The 22,675-nt window shown below is 38.6% G+C and overlaps 1 protein-coding gene and 1 long non-coding RNA gene across 5 annotated transcripts; one reads left to right on the top strand and one right to left on the bottom strand.

The window, feature by feature from the left end:
- Window positions 1-721: 721 nt before the first annotated feature.
- On the bottom strand, window positions 722-14,467 carry LOC6038151 (growth hormone-regulated TBC protein 1-A). Of its 4 annotated transcripts, none has more exons than XM_038262954.1 (6): window positions 13,301-14,467; window positions 12,959-13,240; window positions 8,353-8,651; window positions 8,146-8,292; window positions 7,872-8,054; window positions 722-1,903 (listed from the first exon to the last, which is right to left on the bottom strand). In XM_038262954.1, exons 2-6 carry the CDS (start codon window positions 12,976-12,978, stop codon window positions 1,545-1,547), a joined length of 1,008 nt encoding a protein of 335 aa, XP_038118882.1. In that variant the 5' UTR covers window positions 12,979-13,240; window positions 13,301-14,467; the 3' UTR covers window positions 722-1,544. The 4 variants fall into 4 exon arrangements, with proteins under 4 accessions (XP_038118882.1, XP_038118883.1, XP_038118884.1 ...); XM_038262955.1 differs by having other exon boundaries at window positions 12,959-13,597; window positions 13,659-14,467; XM_038262956.1 differs by having other exon boundaries at window positions 12,959-13,570; window positions 13,659-14,467.
- LOC119769665 lies at window positions 4,050-5,184 on the top strand. Its single transcript, XR_005278476.1, has 3 exons — window positions 4,050-4,169; window positions 4,232-4,297; window positions 4,374-5,184. It is a non-coding gene; the product is annotated as an uncharacterized LOC119769665 (long non-coding RNA).
- Window positions 14,468-22,675: the final 8,208 nt, after the last annotated feature.

Genomic DNA, 22,675 nt, shown 5'->3' with positions numbered 1-22,675 from the left:
CTTTTTCATAGAAACGTGAACCACGCTAATGCGCACGTAGATAACTCTATAGTAGTGGGGAGCATTCGATAATCGAGCTACGCATTCTGTTTTTTTCAATCCCCAGGTTATAATGCTTATTTATAAAAACAGTGTCTTATTTCAACATATTAACATCACTTTTAATAATAATTGTTTTGTTAAGGACTATTTTTTAAAAGGTGATCAAACTACACGAAAACTATATTAGAATGGTCCCTTAATTCATTTCTAATCACCCTTCAAAATTATATCAGACAAAAAGGTGGGCCATTCTTCCCCGCACCCTGGAAAAGTAGTCGAAAATATACTGTTTACAAAATTGCATCAAACATAATAGTTTTAAGATATATTTTTCATCAAGCAAGCATACAACATTGAAGGGAACATCCCGTATCATAAGCCTACTACACTAAATTCATAATTTTTTATGCTATTTTTGGTGCATTGTGCATAGGGACCATCCATAAACCACGTGGACACTTTTTTGGTAATCTCTTTTGCTCAAATATCCTAAATAAGACCATGGAAAAAAATTAAGTCGATTACCCGAAGTAAAAATTTTGTTAGGACTTCGAATAATCGAGCCTGGATGGCAATTGAAAATATTAAAAAAACATTCTGATACTTCACAGCAGAACGTTAGATAAATTTGAGATTTTGTATGACACATTTCGAATATTGTAAAAAAGACAGTAAGGCATTCGCATTATCAGCCATCTTGTATTTATTTCATAAGGTACCTATTCCTACATTAGTTTCCATAATCATAATTAGTCGAATAACATAGCTCCGCGCCACTATCAATGCTACGTACGATCAAACGCGTCATAACTTTCGAGTATTGTCCTAATTGTTCCGGCAAACGCTTCAAATATTATTGTTTAATTGGATTTTACTAAACGTATCACTTTGCTTTGGAGCGAAACTCCACTCGAAACGAAAGAACCCCCGGCGCCAGCGCCCCCTTGTATCTCCCGGAACAACCTGTGCAGCGTACGTAAAAGTTTGACATTTGCGTTACCAATTAAAATCGTCTCCAACCTCCGCCTCCATCGGATGCTAACTGGGTGGTGGCAACCACATGTTGTGTGCGACCCACCGAATCGACAAGATAACAAAACCCATTTCGGATGCTAATCTTTTCCAGCTCAAGTACTTATTTCGTTTGCTGCCAAAAATGTATGTAATGTAAACCGGAGGCACGAGTACAGAGGACGCGCGCGCGAGAGGGCGTTCGCTACTAATTAATGCTATACTTCTTCATCCTGCTGCGTAAATGATGCGTGACGACGACGACGACGGAATACCTATTTGCATAACTCTACACGTTCGTCGGAGGCTAAATGGGCAATGTTGAAATTGAGAAGTCACTGATGAAGAGCTTAAAAGTTTGTGGGAAATTGAAAACAACTAGATTTCGGGAAACAGTCTTCCAGGAAGGTAAGAAGACCGTCCGAAAACTAGTCGCACCCAACTTACACGATGTTCAGCCTATATCTCTTCTGGATATAGTCCTCCAAACCCTAGGAAGATCCTTTCCGCCTATCGGCCTTGCGCTGCTCGTAAATCTGCCGCCTCAAAGCGTCAATCTGGGAGCGCTTTAACGTGCCCGGCACCTTAAACACACTCTCCACGAACCGGTGGCAGTCCATCAGGGTGGGGTTCTTCTCCAGCGCCCGGAACAGGCCAATCAGCTCCGATATGTCGTCGGTGGCGAGGATTTCCTGCCGCAGCCCCACCACGATGCTTATGCCGACCCGCAGCAAAATTTTGTTTCCCTCGAGAAAAACGCAGTCCCATATCCGGAGCGCCGTCTCGATCGGGACCACTTCCGCGTACAGACAGATGAGCCACTTGGTGGCTATCACAGGCCAGGGCAGTCCTATAGAGAAGATAATTAATAAAATAATGATTAGAAAAAAATAATAATCAAATAACACAGTTATCAGTTTGTGGAACTTTCACAAAATTAGATGCCAGAAAAAAATGTAATTCTACATCTAAAATGTTTCTAAATTTACGTCTTTTTTTGTTTGTTTAATTTTACTTATTATGAGTTAATTCATACGTTTTTGCAAATCGACTTAACTGTATTACTTTAAGACCGTTGGTTTTTCAAAGTTGGCCTGAATATTCGAGGAGCAAAAAAAAATATTTTTTCGAAAAACTTCAAAATTTTAATGCAAATTAAAGTTTGATCAAATGAAAACCAGTTATAATGCATTTTCCGGCGTTTATAATCATATTCAGCATGTTTGAACTCCTTTGGAAAATGCATTTTAAAACACTTTTTTCATCCAAATTGTGAAACCTATGCTTGCTATTTCAATTTTTATATTTTTTTTATTTTTATTTTTTTTTTTGTTAATGGGGGTTCAAAAATTATTATTTTGTGCGTTACGTAATAAAAGAACGCTCCCTTTGCGCTAGAGTTTAGGATGGTTCAAAATCTGGTACCGGGGAAATCTGGAGTTTAAAAAAAAAAGATGCTGTAAACCAAATTATCATTTTTTGCTTTTTGGGTGTTTTTAGAACCGCCTTGAGACAGGTGTATTCAAAAACACCCAAAAAGCAAAAAATAAAAAATTTGTTTATAGAACCTTTTAGCATAGCATTGGTGTCTACCCGTAGTTGCAACTCTGTTATTGACCAGGACCTCCATGAATTGCTCCATGGACTGATGAAGAGTAGGAACCAATCATCGCCACTTCGCAACTTTCAAATGTCCCCATCATGCTAGTCAATCACAGCGCCGGCCACGACCAGTTATAAGATCACGGGGAAGTGGATGGGAATATTAGTCCGATACTTGAGTGATGAAGACCGCTAAATCGGCTGCATCTTCGACAAAGTATTACGTGAGGTTTGAGGGGGGTTAGTAAGATGGGTGTGAAGCCAGGATTCGCCGTGGTAAGTGATGTGACCGGTTATAGTTATTTATAGTCCCTGATTCTTCGTATGTTCTTGGATTCATTCTGCTAGCTTTCCAATTCGGTTCAGCAAGCTTTTCGTGGTGAATTCTGGTCAGGGATGGTATTTTCTCGTTTCCTCGCCGAGGGCGAGGGCTTTTAGATATCGTCCCTCGCTCAAATCATCAAATTTTCGGCGTTCTCCCAAACTGCATCAAGAGAGCGAAGCGAAAACGACGCCGATAAAATAGCGAGCAACGAACAAACCGATGCGTAAGACGGAAAAAAATCTCTCACACGGCCAGTCCCCTCGCTCAAAAAGCAAGAGAAAGAGCAATCGTGAAATTCTCTCGCCCGTAAGCCCTGTAGAAATGAGTTTATTTGTGTGCGTGAGCTCCAGTGTATGTATACAGCAATTTCGTGTGCGTGTCTCTCCGGTTGGAGCCAGCGATACGGTATTTCTCGTCGATTCGTTGGGCTTTCGATATTCGCGATAGCAAGCCGACCATCACTCGGCTGCGAAAGAGAAGAGAAATTTTAAAAGACGAGGAACGCACCGAAATATGCATCAATGATAGTGCGATGGTGATGGTTTACCTACCCTGATTCTGGTCGTGTTGAAAGTTCAATATACGCCTAACGAGTATGCAACCGAGTAAGTTCTTGAATTCGACTTTGCATTCAATATTGCATAGTCTGCTCTTAGGTTCTCAGATTCCAATCAAATGTTTCTTGGAGTCTTATAGCATGTAGCAGTACCATCAGTACAACCCTCTGCCGTAAGAACGGCAGACAGAAAAGATGAATTCGCCAATATTTTATCGTGCCATAATTATGGTTGGCTTATCTTCGCGCGCTACGCCTCGACCTAATTATGTCATGGGTTGAGCGCCACCCCTTATGGGAGACTTTCAAAATACTTTGCCTTGACCTGTTATGAGATCCGCACAAGAAGGAAGAATCTTCAGATGCTAAAGTTTGCGACAAGAGCACTTTTTTGACTCAAACGGGAGGTCGATGCACTCCAGTTCGGCAGTCAGAGATTGCAAATTCTTAAGAGATGCTTCGGCTAAACTCGCGCAATGATTGCAATTGTAATGTTGCTCGAGTTCTAGAGAACCGAAGTTGTTCTAAGTGCACCTCTACTGAGGGTTCTAGGACTTCGACTCGGTCACTTTTACCCTGATCGTGGAGGAAGCAGGAGTGGTCGAAGGACCGTTTTGGAATCGTTTTTAGGAAGTTAGTTTAAAGTCGTGGAAGTGTTTCAGTGGCAGAGGTTAATTCTGCGATTTTATTTCTAGAGCTCGCGGCTAGGTAGAGTTAGGAGTAGGGTAGTGGCGGAACCGTTTGAAACCCTGATACTCCAGGTAACGTGGTTAAATTGTGGTTACCTAGTGCGTTGGCTCATTTGTGGGGAATTGGTGGGCGATCTTCTCGGCACAGGTGGCGACCGGCATCATCCGTAGCAGAGCGACCACTCCAACCGACAACCCAGCGCTTCTGGACTCCACCAAGGGGTCGAAGTTCCGGGGTGAACCCCCAAGCAGCTCGTCCGTCAACACACGAGCTGGGCGGCGTCCATCAACACACGCCGCGGTCGAACCCTCGACAACCAACCGACCGGAACGAGACGGCCTCGTGGAGGCCTAGGTACACCACCAAGTTCCCGCGCGCATCCGCGCCGTCGTCGCAACCGACGCTATCATCGCAGCATCCTAGCTGCACACCTGTGCGCCCCCGCATACCGGAAGTGATGCTGAACACCCGCCGATAGTGCCAACCCGTCTGCTGTTAGCCGCCGGCCGAACCATCTCGCCGTGGCCGAAGCGGTAAGCGCGCCACCACCTGATCGCCGGATCGCCAACCAACACACGTAAATCCATGGTCGTGTAAGTACAAACCCTTTTTCGACATGCGCATGATCGATCGTTTGCCAACACTCTTTCCGCCAACCCAGTGGGCAACATAAGCCACCCCCATGTTATGTTGCGTGATCGCAAGCCCCAGTGAGTTATAGCGATCCCCGAATGAATTTCGCCCCCCAAGCCAACGCACACTACTAGCCAGCCAGTGCACTGCCGTCAGGTAGAGAGACAGAAATTCTCTTGTGGTACCGAGGTACCGTGGTAGACTAGCATGCAGAAGATCTCTGGATCGAATCTCGTAGGGCCCGAAGTATTTTTTTGTAATTAAATAAAATTGTAGCTACGAAAATGCGAACCTGAATATACGTTTTTTTGAGTTTCTAGAGTAATTTTGTAGTTTTTTCTGATGTTTTCTGGGATATCTTTCCACGACTTTCGCGGTAGTTTTTATGTTTGGTTCCGCCATTCTGGCTTCTGAAGCGTTCTGGGGAAAGTTGATTGGGGAGATTTTCTACCTGTGATGATAAGAACGGGGCAAGTACAATCTTTTGTTTTCTAGATCTGAGGTATTTTTTTTCGAGTTTGCGATCTTTTTCTTCCGTTTGTAGCGCCTCGGCTAACCGCCGAGTTCTCGGATGAGTCGGATCGTTCTCAATCGCAAATTTTGGCATCAAGGATACACCCGCCCTGTGGCAGGGTCTCATAGCTGGGCAAAGCAGCACATGATGAATGGTCTCCCTTTGGGAGTGGCGCTTAAGCCATTCGTTTAATTACGCCAATGCGATCCGACCGACCGCCTCCGGTTACAAGCATTCTAGCCAACTAAGCCTCGATAGTCTGGTGGTTAACATTTGTGTATGCTGACCCAAAGGACGGGGATCAAACCCCGCCGCGAGCCAATGAATTTTTCGTTCATATTCAAGTTTTCGAACCCAGAACCTTCCGCTTACAAAGCGAACAGCGTAACCATTCAGCCACGCCTACCCCTTTAAAATTTTGTTTATGGGAGCGTTCTATTATTACGTAGTAAGGGGGAGGGGGTCTATAAATCCGATATTTGCGTTACGTAATAAAAACTATTTTCAGATGTCAAATCAAATTTTCAATCTAAAATGACTTAACAAAATTTTCCAAAAAAAAGTTAAGTTTTTTACAATTTAAAAATCTTTTAGGCCGTTGGAAATATTTTTCAAAGTTGATGTATGTGTTTATGTTTATGAATTTTCTAAAAATTAAAATAGGGTATGGAAAATAAGCCATGTTGTGAGGGGGGGGGGGTGCTTTTTAACTGGGCGCTCGATATCTGGACTGTAGCCCAGTTAAGGGGTTTCATACATGTAAATCGTCAAAAATGTCAGCGGTTGGTATGAGCACGCATTCAAACTTTTTTTTAAATCTTTTTGCTGGGCATTAAAAATACATTTTCATCTATTAAAAAAATAAATATGAAGACATTTGGATGTACCATTGCCGAGATATAGCTATTTTAAATTAGCAGTTTCAAAAAACGGGTGCCACGATATCTCAACACTGCTTTTACCAAATCGGCTCAAAATTTTGGTGAAGACTCGTTAAACCGGTCCTGTGTGCATGACGAAGGCCGATTTTCAAAAACTTAATTTAAAAAAAAGATAAAAATATTTTTATGTTTTTCATAAAAAAAATCGACAGTTTTTGATTTTTGTATTTTTTAAAAAAGTAAAATTTCAAAATCAGGCTTCGACATGCACACGGGATATGTCTTGGGAGTTTTCACCTCAAATTTCAGCCAATTCGGTCAATCCCATCTCGAGATATCGTGGCACCCGTAAATCAACTCGGTTTTTAGAGAAAAACGTTTACAAAGTTTGACAGTTCGCTTTACGCATTGCAAATTTGCGAACTTAAATCGTCTCTTACTCAGTTCAGTCACGAAGTATCATCATGAAACTTTTAGGATTGATTGAAAATCGTCTTTTTATTGAATCTAGTGAATTTTCTGTGAAATTTTGTGATTTTCTACATGTATGTAACCCATTAAAAACCATTCAAACGTCAAAAATCAATAACAAAGCAAGATGACCGGGGGGTCAACGGATGCATAAAAAAAGATATTCCTTTTAATGTTAAAATTAAATTTCATATCATATTCAAAGGAAATTTGTAGAGGAAGGTTTAGAAATTGTTGAGTTATTTTTTTCTATTTTTATTAAAATATATTTTGCATTGACGTTCTCCTCGCCATTTTTCGATCAGCAAGGTAACTGGACCATGCTCAGTCACAGAACAAGTTGTTTTTTTGGCAAAAAATAAAATTATCCAACGTACAAATTTGGAGTTTTTAATAAGACCCATGGGCCCAATAACAAAAATATTTTGATTACGCATTCAGGGATGGGTCGCATGATTGATTCGGACATTTTTTTGTCCAAATATCCGAAATCCGACTCAAAAAAAGTGTATAATTAAAACTTAAGTGATTATAAATTTTGAAAGGATTGTCAGATCGTCAATCTTCTGGGAAAGGTCTTTTTAATACCTTTCTAAAATTGTACAATAAGACGGGGTTTCTTACAAAAAAAACATTCTTTTTACAATCTTCCGGAACTCAGTCAAAATCGTTTTTAGCATAACGTTTGAAGTACTCAACTAAACTTTGTGATTTTGAATAGAGTTAGAGAATTATGCGAACCCAAGACGGATCGAATGAAACCAAAACGGTCATAATCTGTTCAGGCAGGCCAGAGATAATCGAGTGACAATTTCTGGAGTGTTTTTTTTTTTTTTTTTGAAAAGGTCCAATAAACCAAATTTCCAGTTTTTGCTTTTTGGGTGTTTTTGAAACCGCCTTGAGTCAGGGGTATTCAAAAACACCCAAAAAGCAAAAACTGAAAATTTGGTTTATTGGACCTTTTCAAAAAAAAACTCTGGATATGTATACGTGAGGGTGGGTCAAGGAGATCAAATCATGAAGTTCTTTTTTTGAGTGCTTTTTTAGCCTTTCCTCAGTAAGTAGAGTAGGAATAAATGTTTCAGACTATTTTTAAAAATTGCTCTGTTCAGTGACCACCTTGTCCAAAAACCATTGCAAACTCACCTAAATCGGAAATGTGTTTATGCACATCAGGTACGCGTATTCTAATGAGCTCGCTAAGCACATCGATATCCGTAATCAGATTATCCATCTTCTTGGTGTGGTACAGCGGAACGATGTCCTCCACGAGCACTTTGAGCAGCCAAAATGTGGACTCTTCATTCTTGGTCACCAACAGTATTAGGCCTGTGCACGGGGGAAAGCAGAAGCCAAGAAATCAAACAATCAATATCATTATAAACTTTTTGAACCGCGTGGTCAGTTTCCTCCCCCTTACCGGCAATGTAATTCAATCCCTGGCAGTAACCAACCGCCGTGTTGTGATGTGCATACGTTATGAGCACGTTGTACAGCCCGAGCTGGTACTGCTCAAAGTGGATGTTGTCCGGGAATGTTCGCGGCAGGTCGATTTTTATTTGATCCGCTGAAAAATAAAAAGCTTAAATTAATCAATTTCACCTTTTGTTTCAACTCTCTGCCTTACAAATCTCCTGATCGTACTCGTACCGCAGCAGCGTCTGGTACAGGGTGGGTTCTTTCTGTTGCATCGCGTAAGCTCCGGAAGATTTCATCCAGACTTCCTCCCGCAGCGGCCCTGGGACGCCTTTCCGAACAAAGCGTTTCAGCTTGCGTGGGTTGCCCAGGATGTCGGCGTTGTTTTTGGAGAACTTTTGCCACTTGATGCTGCGAGTCGTGAGGACCGTGTAGTAGCTGGACATGATGTTCTCGTACGACTGGTAGTCAAAGTCCGGTTCCCGTTTGAAGCCATACTCGTCGACGTCGCTGAAATGGGAGAGGAAGTAGATATATGAGGTTTGGATCATTCAAAAAAAAAATCTGCTGCAAAAAGATATTTTGTTGTGATTTCTAAAACATTCTTTTCTACAGTAATTCTCAAAAGCAATTACAAAAAGTGGAACTTTCTTTATGGCAAATTTTAAAGTTTTTCAAAAGACCATTAAAATGCAACAAAGAGATTTGAATTTTATTTATAAGTTTTACGAAAATGCGATTAATTTTAATATTTTTAATATTTTTCAGACCTCATATTTCAGTGTGTGTTTTACCCCTCTTCCTTTTGTCGTAGAAGGCTCAAAATTCATGACTATTTTTCTTCATTTTGAAACAAAAAGTATCACAAGATGCTACTATCAAAAGTTTACCAAATATCAATGAAATATTTTGTAAATAGTTTTTGTCCTAAGCTTTACGTTTTGTACCGATCTGTGGTTCCGAAATTTCAAATTTGAAAAAAAAAGATAAAAAAGTTTTTTTTTTATTGAAAAAAACTGCATATATGAACGTTATCCATTGTGTTCTGAAGAATAACAATCTATTTTAGAAGTTTTTTCAATGAAAATTTAAATTTGAGTCTATGATTTTTATCCTTTTAGATTTTTTGAGCAATTTTTGAGGGGTTGGTGGCATTTGACGTAAAATTTGCATTGGCCTATTTTAAAAAAAAGCATAAAATTAAAATTTCATGCATAAAATATGTTAATACTTATTAAAAAGAAAGGGAGGGATAGAATAATTAAAAATATAAATGCTTTGATAATAATGATTTTATGAAAATATCTTGTTTCCTAAAGTTTTACGTCTTTTTCCTATGGTCTCAAAACACATTTTTAAAAGATACTAAAAGTATTCTAAATAGCAATCAACTCTACCATTTCTCATTTTTTTCGCTATTTTTGTATTTTCATTTATTGATTTGAATAAAACTTTGACTTTTTTTGGTTCAAAATCGCGTAATCTCTCAGAAAAGCCCAAATAGGGGAAATACACCCTTTCTAATCAAACACCAATCTTCGTCATATGGAGAGTTTGATGCTCAATTTAAGCTCCAAAAATACTATTTTGGCTATAAACTTACCAGCAATAGCACCGCCTCGAGTAAGCACGCAAATTTATGCCATTTACTGGCCAAAAAGATCAAATTTAATGCACTTTTGATCATAATTTCTATTTTGCGAGACCATTTCTTATCATTTTGGTGGCACAGACATCCACACGCAAGATGAGACTGTTTAACGAAAGTCGCCATCAATATCTTTTCACTTGCGCTAACGATTTCAAAGCGCTTAAGATATAAAATTGCTTCCAACTACCGGCAACATGTTCTTTTGCACATTAGTTAGTCACTCTCTTGAAAAATAATCCCGAAACATGTAAATAATTAGCAAGCACCATCAAAAAAACAAACGCGCCTAGTCGTTTGACGTTTCAATTTTGAATACACATTCCAATCGAAGGCTGAAGAAAACCGAGCGAGGAGCGAAGGCAAATAAAGAACAAAGGGTGGCCATGGCCACCGACACCACCAACATGCTGGTACAGCGCCTGTTAGAGTGAGCAAGTGCTGCCAGGAAACTTTCGCTATGAATGCTACTTTTCGTGAGTGTTCGCTTAAAATTTCATCAATTTTGGCAGCATTAAGCAGACCCAAAAGAGCGCTGGAAGAAAAAAAGAACTAAGCTGAAAATAGAAAAATGAGCGTGGCCCAATGCACTCGACTGATTAGAATGCATTTTTGAAATATTTTTTTAAATGCTTGTAAAAGGTATAAGCATTAGGGTGTAATATGGTTGTATGGAAAAAAATAAAGTTGTCCAAATTTAGTGAGCACAGCACTTTTTAGTTCCTTCTGGGGTCCTAAACAACTCCTCAAAGTTTGGGACCGATTGGTTTAGTCCTCATTTTGCGCAAAGCGAATAAATTTTCCATATAAATTTGTATGGGAAAAACCATTTTTTTGGATTTTGATATTTATCAAATTCACGTTTCATGTTGTATCAAAACCGGACTCATATTCGGATGCTCTGGAATGTCCTCTACAATTTTCCCGAAGAGTATGGAAAATCGATTTTGATATTACACCCTAGTATAGCATAACTTTTAATAAAAGTGAAAATAAACAGAAATGTTCACAAAAAATTGCTCTACTCGTTGGTGTACTTGGTTTTAGTGAATTTCAAGGAACAATCCAGTAGAGGTGAGCAAAACCGCTCTTTTTTAGGAGCCGCTCATTTTCGTTCGCTCTTTAAAAAGAGCCGCTCTTTTGAACGGCTCTTTCGCTCTTTTTTCAAAATTTTAATGAATAGGGTTTTTTCAAGAATCATGTGATTTTATAAGTTATTCCACATTGGACTTTTATAAATATGGCCATACCAAATATTTTTTGAAGTTTATGTCCCTCAACTCTGGCCAAAGTCGGAAAAAAATAATAGCAAGACATTTCAATGAAAAAAGAGTTTTCAAATGCATTTTACACATCCCCAGTTGTTTTGCAATCATTTTTTTTTTTCAAAATATCGAAGTATCGATGAACTTTTTTTTAAATGGAAAAAAAAATTCACGTTAGGTAGGGGAAATTCTCGTATGTTTGGCAGGTTAAGCTCTCGCTCCTAACTCCACACAGAAAAAAAATGATGGTAATATTCATCAGGAAATGGTGATAGATTTTGTGGCAAAAAAATGATTAATTTTACCCCAGAAAATGATGAATTTTAATCAGTTTTTGATGAATATTCATAAGGTTCACATTTTTACACAATTTTTATGTAATATTACTCAAAAAAAGAGGTAATATTCAACCTACCAAATTTTCAACGTTACAAAACTCAACTTTTTTTCTGTGCATCCAATTAGCTGATTTTCACTATTTAAACAACATATTTTGCATAACTTTTGATAGAAATTTACTTGCTCACTTCTTATTAAACTATTTATCACCCGATTTCAGTTGAAAACGCTTTTAATTAGTTTTAATTGAATGTCAAAATTCTGACCTGCCAACTTTAGAGGCACGCTGGAATTAGATGCTGTTCCCCTACTGTACAACGGAATTTCACCAAAAATCCAAATATTTTTGATCGCCCCCAAATACTTTTTAATTTGTTTTTTTTTTTGTTCATTTCATTTTGTTTAGAAAATCATTTACTTTTGGGATTCATTTTAATAAGCATTGAAATTCTTGAAATTGCATTTTCATTTCTCAAAAACAAATTACCTAAATACCATATTTTTTTGAAAATTCAATAAATTATATTTATAACAAAAATCATGCCATATCGAAACGTTTCTTTCAAAAGATCGAAGTTTAAAAAAGAACCGCGGTTCTTTTTTTGTGAGCCACGGTTCGGTCGCTCTTTCCAGTGAATCGGCTCTTTGAGCGGTTCGCTCTTTTTTTGCCCACCTCTAATCCAGATTATCCAGCATCATTCAAACACGACCGCTTATTAGGCTAAAAATGGGCATATTTCCCCTATCCAGTACTTTGTTCTAGAAATCAGGAGAAAATCCAGTTTTTATCACGTAGCCTTATGTGTGAGACCAACTTCACTTGCGTTTCTCTGCATGCTGTTTTTGCATATATGGGACATTTATGCAAACATGGGTGTGCGTGATCATTTTTAAAAATTAAAAGTTATTCAAAAATCATTTTTTAAAGCAAACTAGAATTTTCAATCGAAAAGTACTTTACTTTTTTTTTAATTACCGATTTAAAGTTAGGCTGGCTCAAGGCGGTTTCAAAAACACCCAAAAAGCAAAAACTGAAAATTTGGTTTATAGGACCTTTCCAGAAAAAACTTCAGATATGTTCATTAAAAAACATCTAATTTCGTGTCTGAATTTTAAAGAAAAACAATGAAATAATGATGTTTTAAAACCATTATTTTATTTGCTCTTTGATTCATTTAAACATTAAAAAAAAACATAAAAAAAATTATAACGTTATTAACTTATACCCCAGGATACACCCCATGCAGTGTAGATAACACATTAATTTACCATTCAAACAAATAAAATTGCACCTGGTGAAGTCACCAGCAAATCAACAAAACTACATAAAAAAAAGTTTTACCTTCTCCACCTTGATTTCCACCCTATCTCAGAAAAAAAACATTCCTCTCCCGATGATGACTCTATGTCACACCATGCGCTCAGCCATGCGCAACGCGGAAACCTTTATTCTAATCACTTAAACCGCGCGCACAAACAAGGGTTTAAAGCCAACATTTTGCAATCCCCTTAATCCACAACTCACAGTGCGGTGCGCCAGCCTTCAATAACGATGGATGACTCACCTGAATTTCGAAACTGCCATCTCTGCTCCAACTCTACTCCGCGGTGCCGGGCGCCTCAACCGCCTGGGCCACCAGTTCCACCACTTGTTTGTTTCGCCAATGACGACGCCCTAGAGATGTGATTCTGCGGCGTCGCGACGCGGCACGTTTTACCCACGGTAATTCACTCAAGTGGTGATGATTTTCACACTGATGCAACTCTCGGTGATCTCCGCGCGGTGTGTCACCGTTTGTTTGTTCTTGTAACTTTGCCGTGACACACTTGGGTTTAATTTTAAATATCTGGAAAAAGGGCGATCGTTCGGGCGTGACACGATGCGAGGTAGACTAGACTAACTGTACCGTACTGTAGCTGCAGTGTGTGGTGCGTTGGTTCTGCCAACTTTTACTCTCACGTACAACACCTCTCCACACTCCCCTGCCGTGCAGTAGCTAATCGATCCACGTTCCATATGCCTATCTCTCCTCACACTCCTTCGCTCTATAGCTGAGCTGCCTATCTGCACTTCATTATAATTGTTATTGTTGCCGAGAGATTAGAATAGCTGTATCACAGATGGTTTCGTGCTGTTTCGCCGTCCGTCTTCACCTCGCCGAGTTCTTCAGGTATACCTACTGACCGACGAAACGTTTAGCTTTCTGCGGAAATTGAACTTCCTTCTTCAGCAGCTATCCATAATTGTAGGCACACCACACTCACCGATTTCTTTTTGCAACTTTTGCAAAACTCCACGATCAGCTTGGTGAAGCGTTGTGGGCGTTCTGTTCTTACGCTCTTACGCGAAACCCCTCTGTAGACGGACGGTCGTGCAGCTCAGCTCAGGTTGTAAACACATGATCGCTGAATGGTGGTTCGATGCAGAGAAAATGAGCAAGATAGCTGGTAAAGGGGACTTGGGCTTGTGCGAGAGTGGGACGCCGATTTGTTTTGGCTGCAGTTGGCTGTCAGTTGTGGTTCGTCGATACGCGCTAGAAATGGTCATGCGCGTGAAGTGGTTGTATACATTTCTGAAGGGTAACAAGTGGTATGAAGCTTTTGGTAGACAACGGGAATCTTATCTTTTAGCTGGTTAGATTTCTGTCGCGTCATGCCTTATTGAATCATTCAGTTTTGGAAATCCTCGCGAACAACTCTTGTCCCTTCGATACACGATATCAGCCCTTGGTTGAACTTCCTTCTTCAATAATTATTGTCATCAGCTTCTTGTTGCGCCAACAGCACTGATTGCTTGGCTGAAGCTTCTCTAACATGAACCTCTTAGTATTCCTTGCAAGTGGACGCACGAGTATGCTTGGCGTTTGCCGCATTTCGATGTTTCGAAACAAAAAACGGTGCCCGAGTTGAACATGAAGTTAAACCAGGGTGGCCACCAGATTCCACCAGATTCACCCGAAACCAAAAGAAAATTTTCCCGAATGCTTCTACGTCAAATAACAATGTTCTTATGTCTGACCTGAGTGTTGGAGTAAAATGCATGTCTACATTTATTACAGGTGTTTTCTATTATTCTAAATTCTCAGGATAGCTGAGCAGTTCTCTACGGAATCGGTCTTTTTTTCTTTAATTTTAATTTTGTATTTTTGAATCCAGCTGAAACATTTTTGGTACCTTCGGTATGCCCAAAGAAGCCATTTTGTATCGTTAGTTTGTCCATATAATTTTCCATACAAATTTGGCAGCTGGCCGTACAAAAATGATGCATGAAAATTCTAAAATCTGTATCTTTTGAAGGATTTTTTTGATCGATTTGGTGTCTTCGGCAAAGTTGTAGGCATGGATATGGACTACACTGGAAAAAAATGATACACGGTAAAAAAATTTTGGTGATTTTTTTTAAAACTTTTTGTCACTAAAACTTGATTTGCAAAAAAAACACTATTTTTTTATATGTTTTAGAGGACATCAAATGCCAAATTTTCAGAAATTTCCAGGTTGTGCAAAAATCTTTGAGCGAGTAATGAATTTTTGAATCAATACTGATTTTTTCAAAAAATCGAAAAATTGGTCGCAAAAATTTTTCAACTTCATTTTTCGATGTAAAATCAAATTTGCAACCAAAAAGTCCAAAGGTGAAATTTTGATAAAGTGCACCGTTTTCAAGTTAAATCCATTTTTAGGTGACTTTTTTGAAAATAGTCGCAGTTTTTCATTTTTTTAAATTAGTGCACATGTTTGCCCACCTTTGAAAAATATATTTTTGAAAAGCTTCTATATTTTGCATTTTTAAACTTTGTTGATACCACCCTTAGTTGCTGAGATATTGCCATACAAAGGTTTAAAAACAGGAAAATTGATGTTTTCTAAGTCCCACCCAAACAACACACCATTTTCTAATGTCGATATCTCAGCAACTAATGGTCCGATTTTCAATGTTAAAATATGAAACATTCGTGAAATTTTCCGATCTCTTCGAAAAAAATGTTTTCAAATTTTTTAAACCAAGACAAACATTTTAAAAGGGCGTAATATTGAATGTTTGGCCCTTTTGAACTGTTAGTCCTGGTTTAAAAAAAATGAAAATATTTTTTTCGAATGGATCGGAAAATTTCACAAATGTTTCATATTTGAACATTGTAAATCGGACCATTAGTTGCTGAGATATCGACATTGAAAAATGGTGGGCTGTTTGGGTGAGACTTAGAAAACATCAACTTTCCTGTTTTTAACCTTTGCATTGCAATATCTCAGCAACTAAGGGTCGTATCAACAAAGTTCAAAAGTGCAAAATATAGAGAATTTTCTCAGCTTTTCAAAAATATTTTTTTCAGAAGTGGGCAAACATGTGCACCAATTTAAAGCATAGCATAGCATAGCATTGGTGTCTACCCGTAGCTGCTACTTCGTTATTGACCAGGACCCCCAAACATTGCTCCGTGGACCACAGATGAAAAGTAGGAACCAATCATCACCCCTTCGCAATTTTCAAAGGTCCCTATCGTGCTGATCAATACCGACGCCGGCCACGACCAGTGGTAAGACACGGGAAGTGGATGGGAATGTTAGCCGATACTTGAGTGATGGGACCGCCAAATCGACTGCGTCTCCGACAAAGTATCACATGAGTTTTGAGGGTTAGTAAGATGGGTATGAGGTCAGGATTCACTGTGGTAGGTGATGCGACCATGAGCAATTTGTTTATCGGTTGAAATTTTAAAAATCTTAGGCAGCCGACTGCGGAAAGATACCTATCTAGGGATTTAAAAATAGTATTAATTCGACCGCGATTCTCCAGAAATTCTCCGTCGGCGTGCCTTCCGATCAACGTTGATGTAGGAAGGGCTTCATTCATTAAAATTATTTTATATCATAAGCCTTAAGACATATCCGTCGACGTGCCTTCCGATCCTCGATGATATGGAAAGGACTTAATCCAGCAATACGACTTGCTTGTCTCAAAAAACAAAAATCGGATCGTTTCTATCGAAGACTATATAAAGAGAAAAAAAATAAAATTCATCGGCCAACGAACGCGCGAACAAAAAATAAATGAAAAAAAAGAAGAAGAAGAAATCCAATCACCCCATGTACCCAAATAGCGACCCAAAAGAGACGGAAAATAGCACGAAAAAAAAAACAGGACTGCGCGTCCACACAGGCACCGCACTACTGATGCCATTATTTAATTATACTGACCAATCACCCCATGCACTCGAACAGCGACACAAAAGAGACGGAAAATAACACGAAAAACAGGACTGAGCGTCCACACAGGCACCGCACTACTGATGCAATTATTTAATTATAATGACCAATCGCCCCATGCACTCGAACAGCGACACAAAAGAGACGGAAAATAACACGAAAAACAGGACTGAGCGTCCACACAGGCACCGCACTACTGATGCAATTATTTAATTATAATGACCAATCGCCCCATGCACTCGAACAGCGACACAAAAGAGACGGAAAATAACACGAAAAACAGGACTGAGCGTCCACACATGCACCGCACTACTGATGCCATTATTTAATTATAATGACCAATCACCCCACGCACTCGAACAGCGACACAAAAAATACGGAAAATAACACGAAAAACAGGACTGAGCGTCCACACAGGCACCGCACTACTGATGCCATTATTTAATTATAATGACCAATCACCCCATGCACTCGAACAGCGACACAAAAGAGACGGAAAATAACACGAAAAACAGGACTGAGCGTCCACACAGGCACCGCACTACTGATGCCATTATTTAATTATAATGACCAATCACCCCACGCACTCGAACAGCGACACAAAAAATACGGAAAATAACACGAAAAAACAGGACTGAGCGTCCACACAGGCACCGCACTACTCACTGCGAGGTCCCGCTACTAACAATCGAAAAAAAAAAATCAAAAGCGAGCGCTAATGGTCTATCCTAAATGTTAGCGTATCTTTCGATAAACGATTTTCATCTACTTAATCGTGAAAATTTTTGCCTAGGAAGTAACAAGTTTGTGGTTTACTGCATTCACCCAATTACACACTCACACCCACACTCACACAAACACACACACACACAATACACATACATACTACACACACAACATAAAACGAGCTCACCAAATTCACAGGATCCTATGGCGTCGATGGTTGTTGGCTTTGATCACTAAAGCGATTAATTTGAAGAGTCTTCAGCCAGCATTCTGATCAGATTCTCAGGAGCGACAATTTTAAGTTTTTGCACTTTTCAATTTCACTCCCCTTTCGCCAAGAATTTCCTTTGATTCACTGTGATTGTCATTTTTTAAAGTTGATAAATATTATTTCCACTTGTCTGTGACAATCACTGCCACACACACTGTCACCCCTTGACCCAATCTAATTCTTATCATGAAAAGGTTTATAAACACGAAATTGACAACATACGAATCAAATTATGGTAATATGAACGCGATTCAAAATATCTTGATTGTGTTATCATGAACTCGGAAAATTGATTAAAGTAAGAAAAGATAAAAACAAATGTATTTATATAAATAGAACGCTCTCACCCAGATCCAGCATCCACCTTGGCATATAGCAGTTGATAAGCGCCTCCACAGCGCCTATTGGATGGTCGCTTAAAGCGATCGAAGATTACAGGTAGCTGCCATGTTCCCCCGGGATGGCACCACCCACTTTACGGCGACATACTTTTAGCATTCATATTTTTAGTTAACAAATCCGGACTGATTTTTCTAATTCCTTCTCACTTCACTCTAATTAAGTCTGCACCTTTCTTCTAAACTCTGTATAACCCGATTTCGCCCTTACGGAAAATTCCACTCTTTCTTAGTTGTCAAACATTCACCGCAGAATCCATCTCTTGTGATTCATCAACCACTACCAATACACTCACACTTCAGGTAAAGCCTGCTTCGACTGCTTTGATTCAGCCAAAAGCGACGCGTTCACACACTTACACATGCATTCAGACTTCCTAGCCCCTTGCTCCGTCCGTCGTTGATGCTCCCCTCTACCGCGACTACAAAGCCCCGGCCTAGACTGGGGGAACCTGGACTCCTTGTAAAGGGGACAGGATAATCACGTGGCAACCTCCCTGGAAACACTCCCTCAGCTCGTCGAGCCGTGTCGGGTTCTCGCAAAACTTTCTGCACGGAACACCACAACGCATCACCAATGTATTGGTGTGATATTCTTGCTGCGGTCTCCGCGTGGAGAAAATGGACGCAAATGGTTCACAAAAACAACACTTAAAAATACGTTATTTCCCTATAAAAACCGTAAATTCTAGAAAACCGCCACTGTCCGCTTCAACACCACAACTTTGGGCACCACGACAGACATTTTCCGGACAAAAAAAACTTCAAAAAACACATAAAAATCAAACTAAAAACAAGCGCGTCAAAAAGCCGAACCGTACCGGCAAACGTCACGTTGAACCAAACATGTGCACCAATTTAAAAAAAAAATGAAAAACTGCGATTATTTTCAAAAAAGTCACCTAAAATGGATTTAACTTGAAAACGGTGCACTTTATCAAAATTTCCCTAAAGTACTTTTTGATTGCAAATTTGATTTTACATCAAAAAATTGAAGTTAAAAAATTTTTGCGACCAATTTTTCGATTTTTTGAAAAAATCAGTATTGATTCAAAAGTTCATAACTCGCTCAAAGATTTTTTGCACAACCTAGAAATTTCTGAAAAGTTGGCATTTGATGTTAGAACACAGACAATTATTACTGAGATCCAAGAATTTTAATTTGCTAAAATATCTTTAAAACCAAGATCTTCCATGAATATCTTTTGAACAAATCGAGCCAAACATTTCATAAGGGCACAAAACCAATACGTAAACATTTGGGATTATTCCACTATTCCATTCATTAGTACACTCCCTACATGCCCTCCAAGAATCAGATTGATAACAAACAATTTCCTATTGAAAAAATCAAAAACACAAAAGCCATGTTCACTGCAAACCAAAAAAAAAAAACAAAGTTCAAATGTGCCGTTTTATTTTTCTTTAGGTTCTCGTACTTGAGGAACTTTGTGTGTTATAAAATGAACTTTTCATACATTCTAAAGGTGAAGCCGTTGATCATTTTCGAAAAAATTTGATCATCACTATAAAATATTCTGTATTAAATTCAATTTAACGAATTTCAGCACCAAAAGGAATCAGCATGTGCCGGTTGTTGCCATCTTGAAGCCACTGAAGGAATTTTTGATCTAAATCAATTGTGCTTCAAAATTTATATAATGTTATGGCACAGTCATTGACGTCCTAGTTGGCAATCATTGATTAATGACGATTTCCATAACTTTACAAGGAATGGTATAATCCAAAAGGAATCAGCATGTGTAGGGCACTATTATAAACAACTTGTTGAAGAAATTTTGTCAAAATATTGAAAGCGACGCAAAATTTATATCTTTGAACGAAAAATCATGACAATGATGGAAGTCTTCACGTTAAGAGGCAGTATTTGTAAATATTGCTCGGTGTGACCGGCTCCGTGGCTTAATGGTTACGGCTTCTGTCTCACAAGCAGAAGGTTCAGGGATCAAATCCCGGTCGGTACCTTTGAAATTTGGAATCATGAATTTGAACTTTGAATATGAACAAAAACGAAATTGAACCAGGTGGGATTCGAACTCACACCTTTGGATTGGTGGTCTGGGACGCTAAGCAGTCGGCCATCAAAGGTTTACACTCTAGCAGTGAATTGATCCGTAGTGTTGAAACATGCTATCTTCTCATATTAAATACGCGCTGATCCCTGATTTGCCTGAGGGGATTGGAAGTCTAAATATAGATCGAGTTTCCTTCAGATGCTTGCATCTATGTTTAGGCGGGGCCGAACAATGCCCAGCGACCTCGGAATTGGACCGCAAGGAGCTCTGTCATTCTGAAACGGGTCGTTGGAAGCAGCGCGAGGGCTATCACCACCTAATACCCGAGACTGAGATAAGTTGTATCAGCATTCGGCATATACAAAGTCTGATACAAACTATACATTCCCATAATTTCGCTACCGGTTAGCGGGTATTGGATTGGACCACACACACACACACACAGTATTTGTAAATATTGCTCGGTTTGTTCTAGAGGTCGTAGCGAGGTGCTCCGATTTGGATGAAACTTTCAGCGTTTGTTTGTCTATGTATGAGATGAACTCATGTCAAATATGAGCCCTCTATGACAAAGGGAAGTGGAGTAAAACGGGCTTCGAAGTTTGAGGTCCAAAAAACCTAAAAAATCTTAAAATTGCTCGCATTTCCGTAAAACTTCATCAATTCCAACTCTCTTAGATGCATTCGAAAGGTCTTTTGAAGCACTTCAAAATGTGCCATAGACATCCAGGATTGGTTTGACTTTTTCTCTTAGCTTTTGCAAATTACTGTCAAAAATGGATTTTTTTTAAAACCTTAATATCTTTTTCCAACAGCCTCCAACACCCATACTCCTATAGGTCAAAAGATAGGCAATTTCATGGACTATAAGCCTATGGTATTAACTTTTTGGCCAATCGCAGTTTTTCTCATAGTTTTTCGATTTTTCTATAACAAACATTTTACAACGTTAGTTTTTGCCCTGCTGGCCTCCATAGCGGCACTTTTTGGTTTCAATTTTGTCATATTCGGAATCCTCGGACAATTTCACGTAAGTTAGAAGTACTGCAGTACACTGCAGAGAAAAACTTCGTCAAAAAACAATATGTAATACGGTCCCGCGGCTGCTGTTCAGTACACTTTTGAAGAATTTTTATGTTTCACATACCTTATCTACACTATTCAATCACAAAACTTCACCAATAATAAAATATTCTACTGAATTCCTCATTATTTCTAACTAAACAAAAGGGCCCGTAAACATCATTCAAAACAACAATCCGGTGACAGCGCTTTAGTGCCCTTTCAGCTCTCTTCGAAAATGCATTTAGAAAGGGCCCATTATGAACAACAGTTGGAAAGTTAAAAGGGCCCAATAACGATTTTTTTTTAAATTATGTGTTTTATTGCGAAAATCAACAAAAATTAGGAAGCATTTAAGCAGAGTTGAGGATAATGATGTGTTTTATCATATCATCAGTTAAAATACCATCATCAGTTTTGAATAGGAATTGAAACAAGTTGTCCATTTTTTGCAAGCGATTTTCACGAATCGCGGTTTTTGGTTTTGTGCCCTAATGAAATGTTTGGCTCGATTTTATTTAAAGTTTTTGTCTCAAAATTGGTCCGAAAAATCAGGAGGCAAAAACAATTTCAAAAAACTTCAAAATTTCAATAAAAATTTAAGTGGAATCAGCTAAAATCAATTTTAAACGCAATCCCCTGCGTTGTGAACCATTTGTAGCATGTTTGGGTGGATTTAAAAATCATTTGATTTTTTGAAAAATTTCGATGTTTATTATGGAAGTTTTCTTTTTCGCAAACATTTTTGTTTTCGTCAAATCTTACATTTTTGAAAACTAATGGTTGCAAAACAACTCAACTAGTGTAAAATGCAATTTAAAACTATTTTTCCATGCAAATGTTGAAACTATGGCTTTTTATTTCAATATTATTTTTTTTTTGACAAGCCGGGAAATTTTAGTTAAAAATTGAAAACATAAGAAAAATGGAAATTGATAAATATTTAAAATTATGGGACTCCAAGATGGATCGAATGAGAGCAAAACGGTCTAAATCGGTTCAGCCAGTGCCGAGATAACCGAGTAATTTTTTTTTTTTTGATCAGCAAATCACCACACACACACACAGACATTTGAAAAGATGTTGGTCTTGAGGGGATGTCAAATTAAAAAGTTCATTTTTCAAATTGATTTTATAGCCTTTCGTCAGTAAGGTGCCTCACGTGAGGAAAGCAAAAAAGGTGTAAAATCAGAAAAAAAAATCCATCAAAAAAAAATCGTGCCATGGTTGTAAAATTATTTGTTTTGATTAAGGTGAAGCCGTTGATCTTTTTTGAAGAAAATTGATCATCACTCTGAAAACTTCTGCACCAAAATGAATCAGCATGTGCCGGTTGTTGCCTTCTTGAAGCCACTGAAGGAAATCAATTGTGTTTCAAAATTTATATAATTTTGTGGTACAATCATTGACGTCCTTGTTGGCAATCATTGATTAATGACGATTTCCATAACTTAACAAGGAATGGGTTAATCGTTACCAACAAGTATCAGCATGTGTAGTATTCTAAGCAACTTGTTGAAGAAATGTTGTCATAATATTGATAGCGACGCAAAATTTATACCATGAAAAATTATGGCAATG

The sequence above is a fragment of the Culex quinquefasciatus genome, chromosome 3, assembly GCF_015732765.1.
Source record: "Culex quinquefasciatus strain JHB chromosome 3, VPISU_Cqui_1.0_pri_paternal, whole genome shotgun sequence".
NCBI classification, from domain to species: Eukaryota; Metazoa; Arthropoda; class Insecta; order Diptera; family Culicidae; genus Culex; species Culex quinquefasciatus.
The sequence above is the reverse complement of the archived record's forward strand: the minus strand, read 5'-3'. Positions and strand labels throughout refer to the sequence as shown.

What these genes read in the sequence shown, in the direction of transcription:
- LOC6038151 (XM_001847933.2), bottom strand. Translation starts at nt 12,978, where the DNA reads ATGGCAGTTTCGAAATTCAG. An exon ending in ATGGCAGTTTCGAAATTCAG is followed by an intron (nt 8,652 to 12,958) that starts GTGAGTCATCCA and finishes CTCCCATTTCAG; the next exon opens with CGACGTCGACGAGTATGGCT. An exon ending in CGAGTACGATCAGGAGATTT is followed by an intron (nt 8,293 to 8,352) that starts GTAAGGCAGAGA and finishes TTTATTTTTCAG; the next exon opens with CGGATCAAATAAAAATCGAC.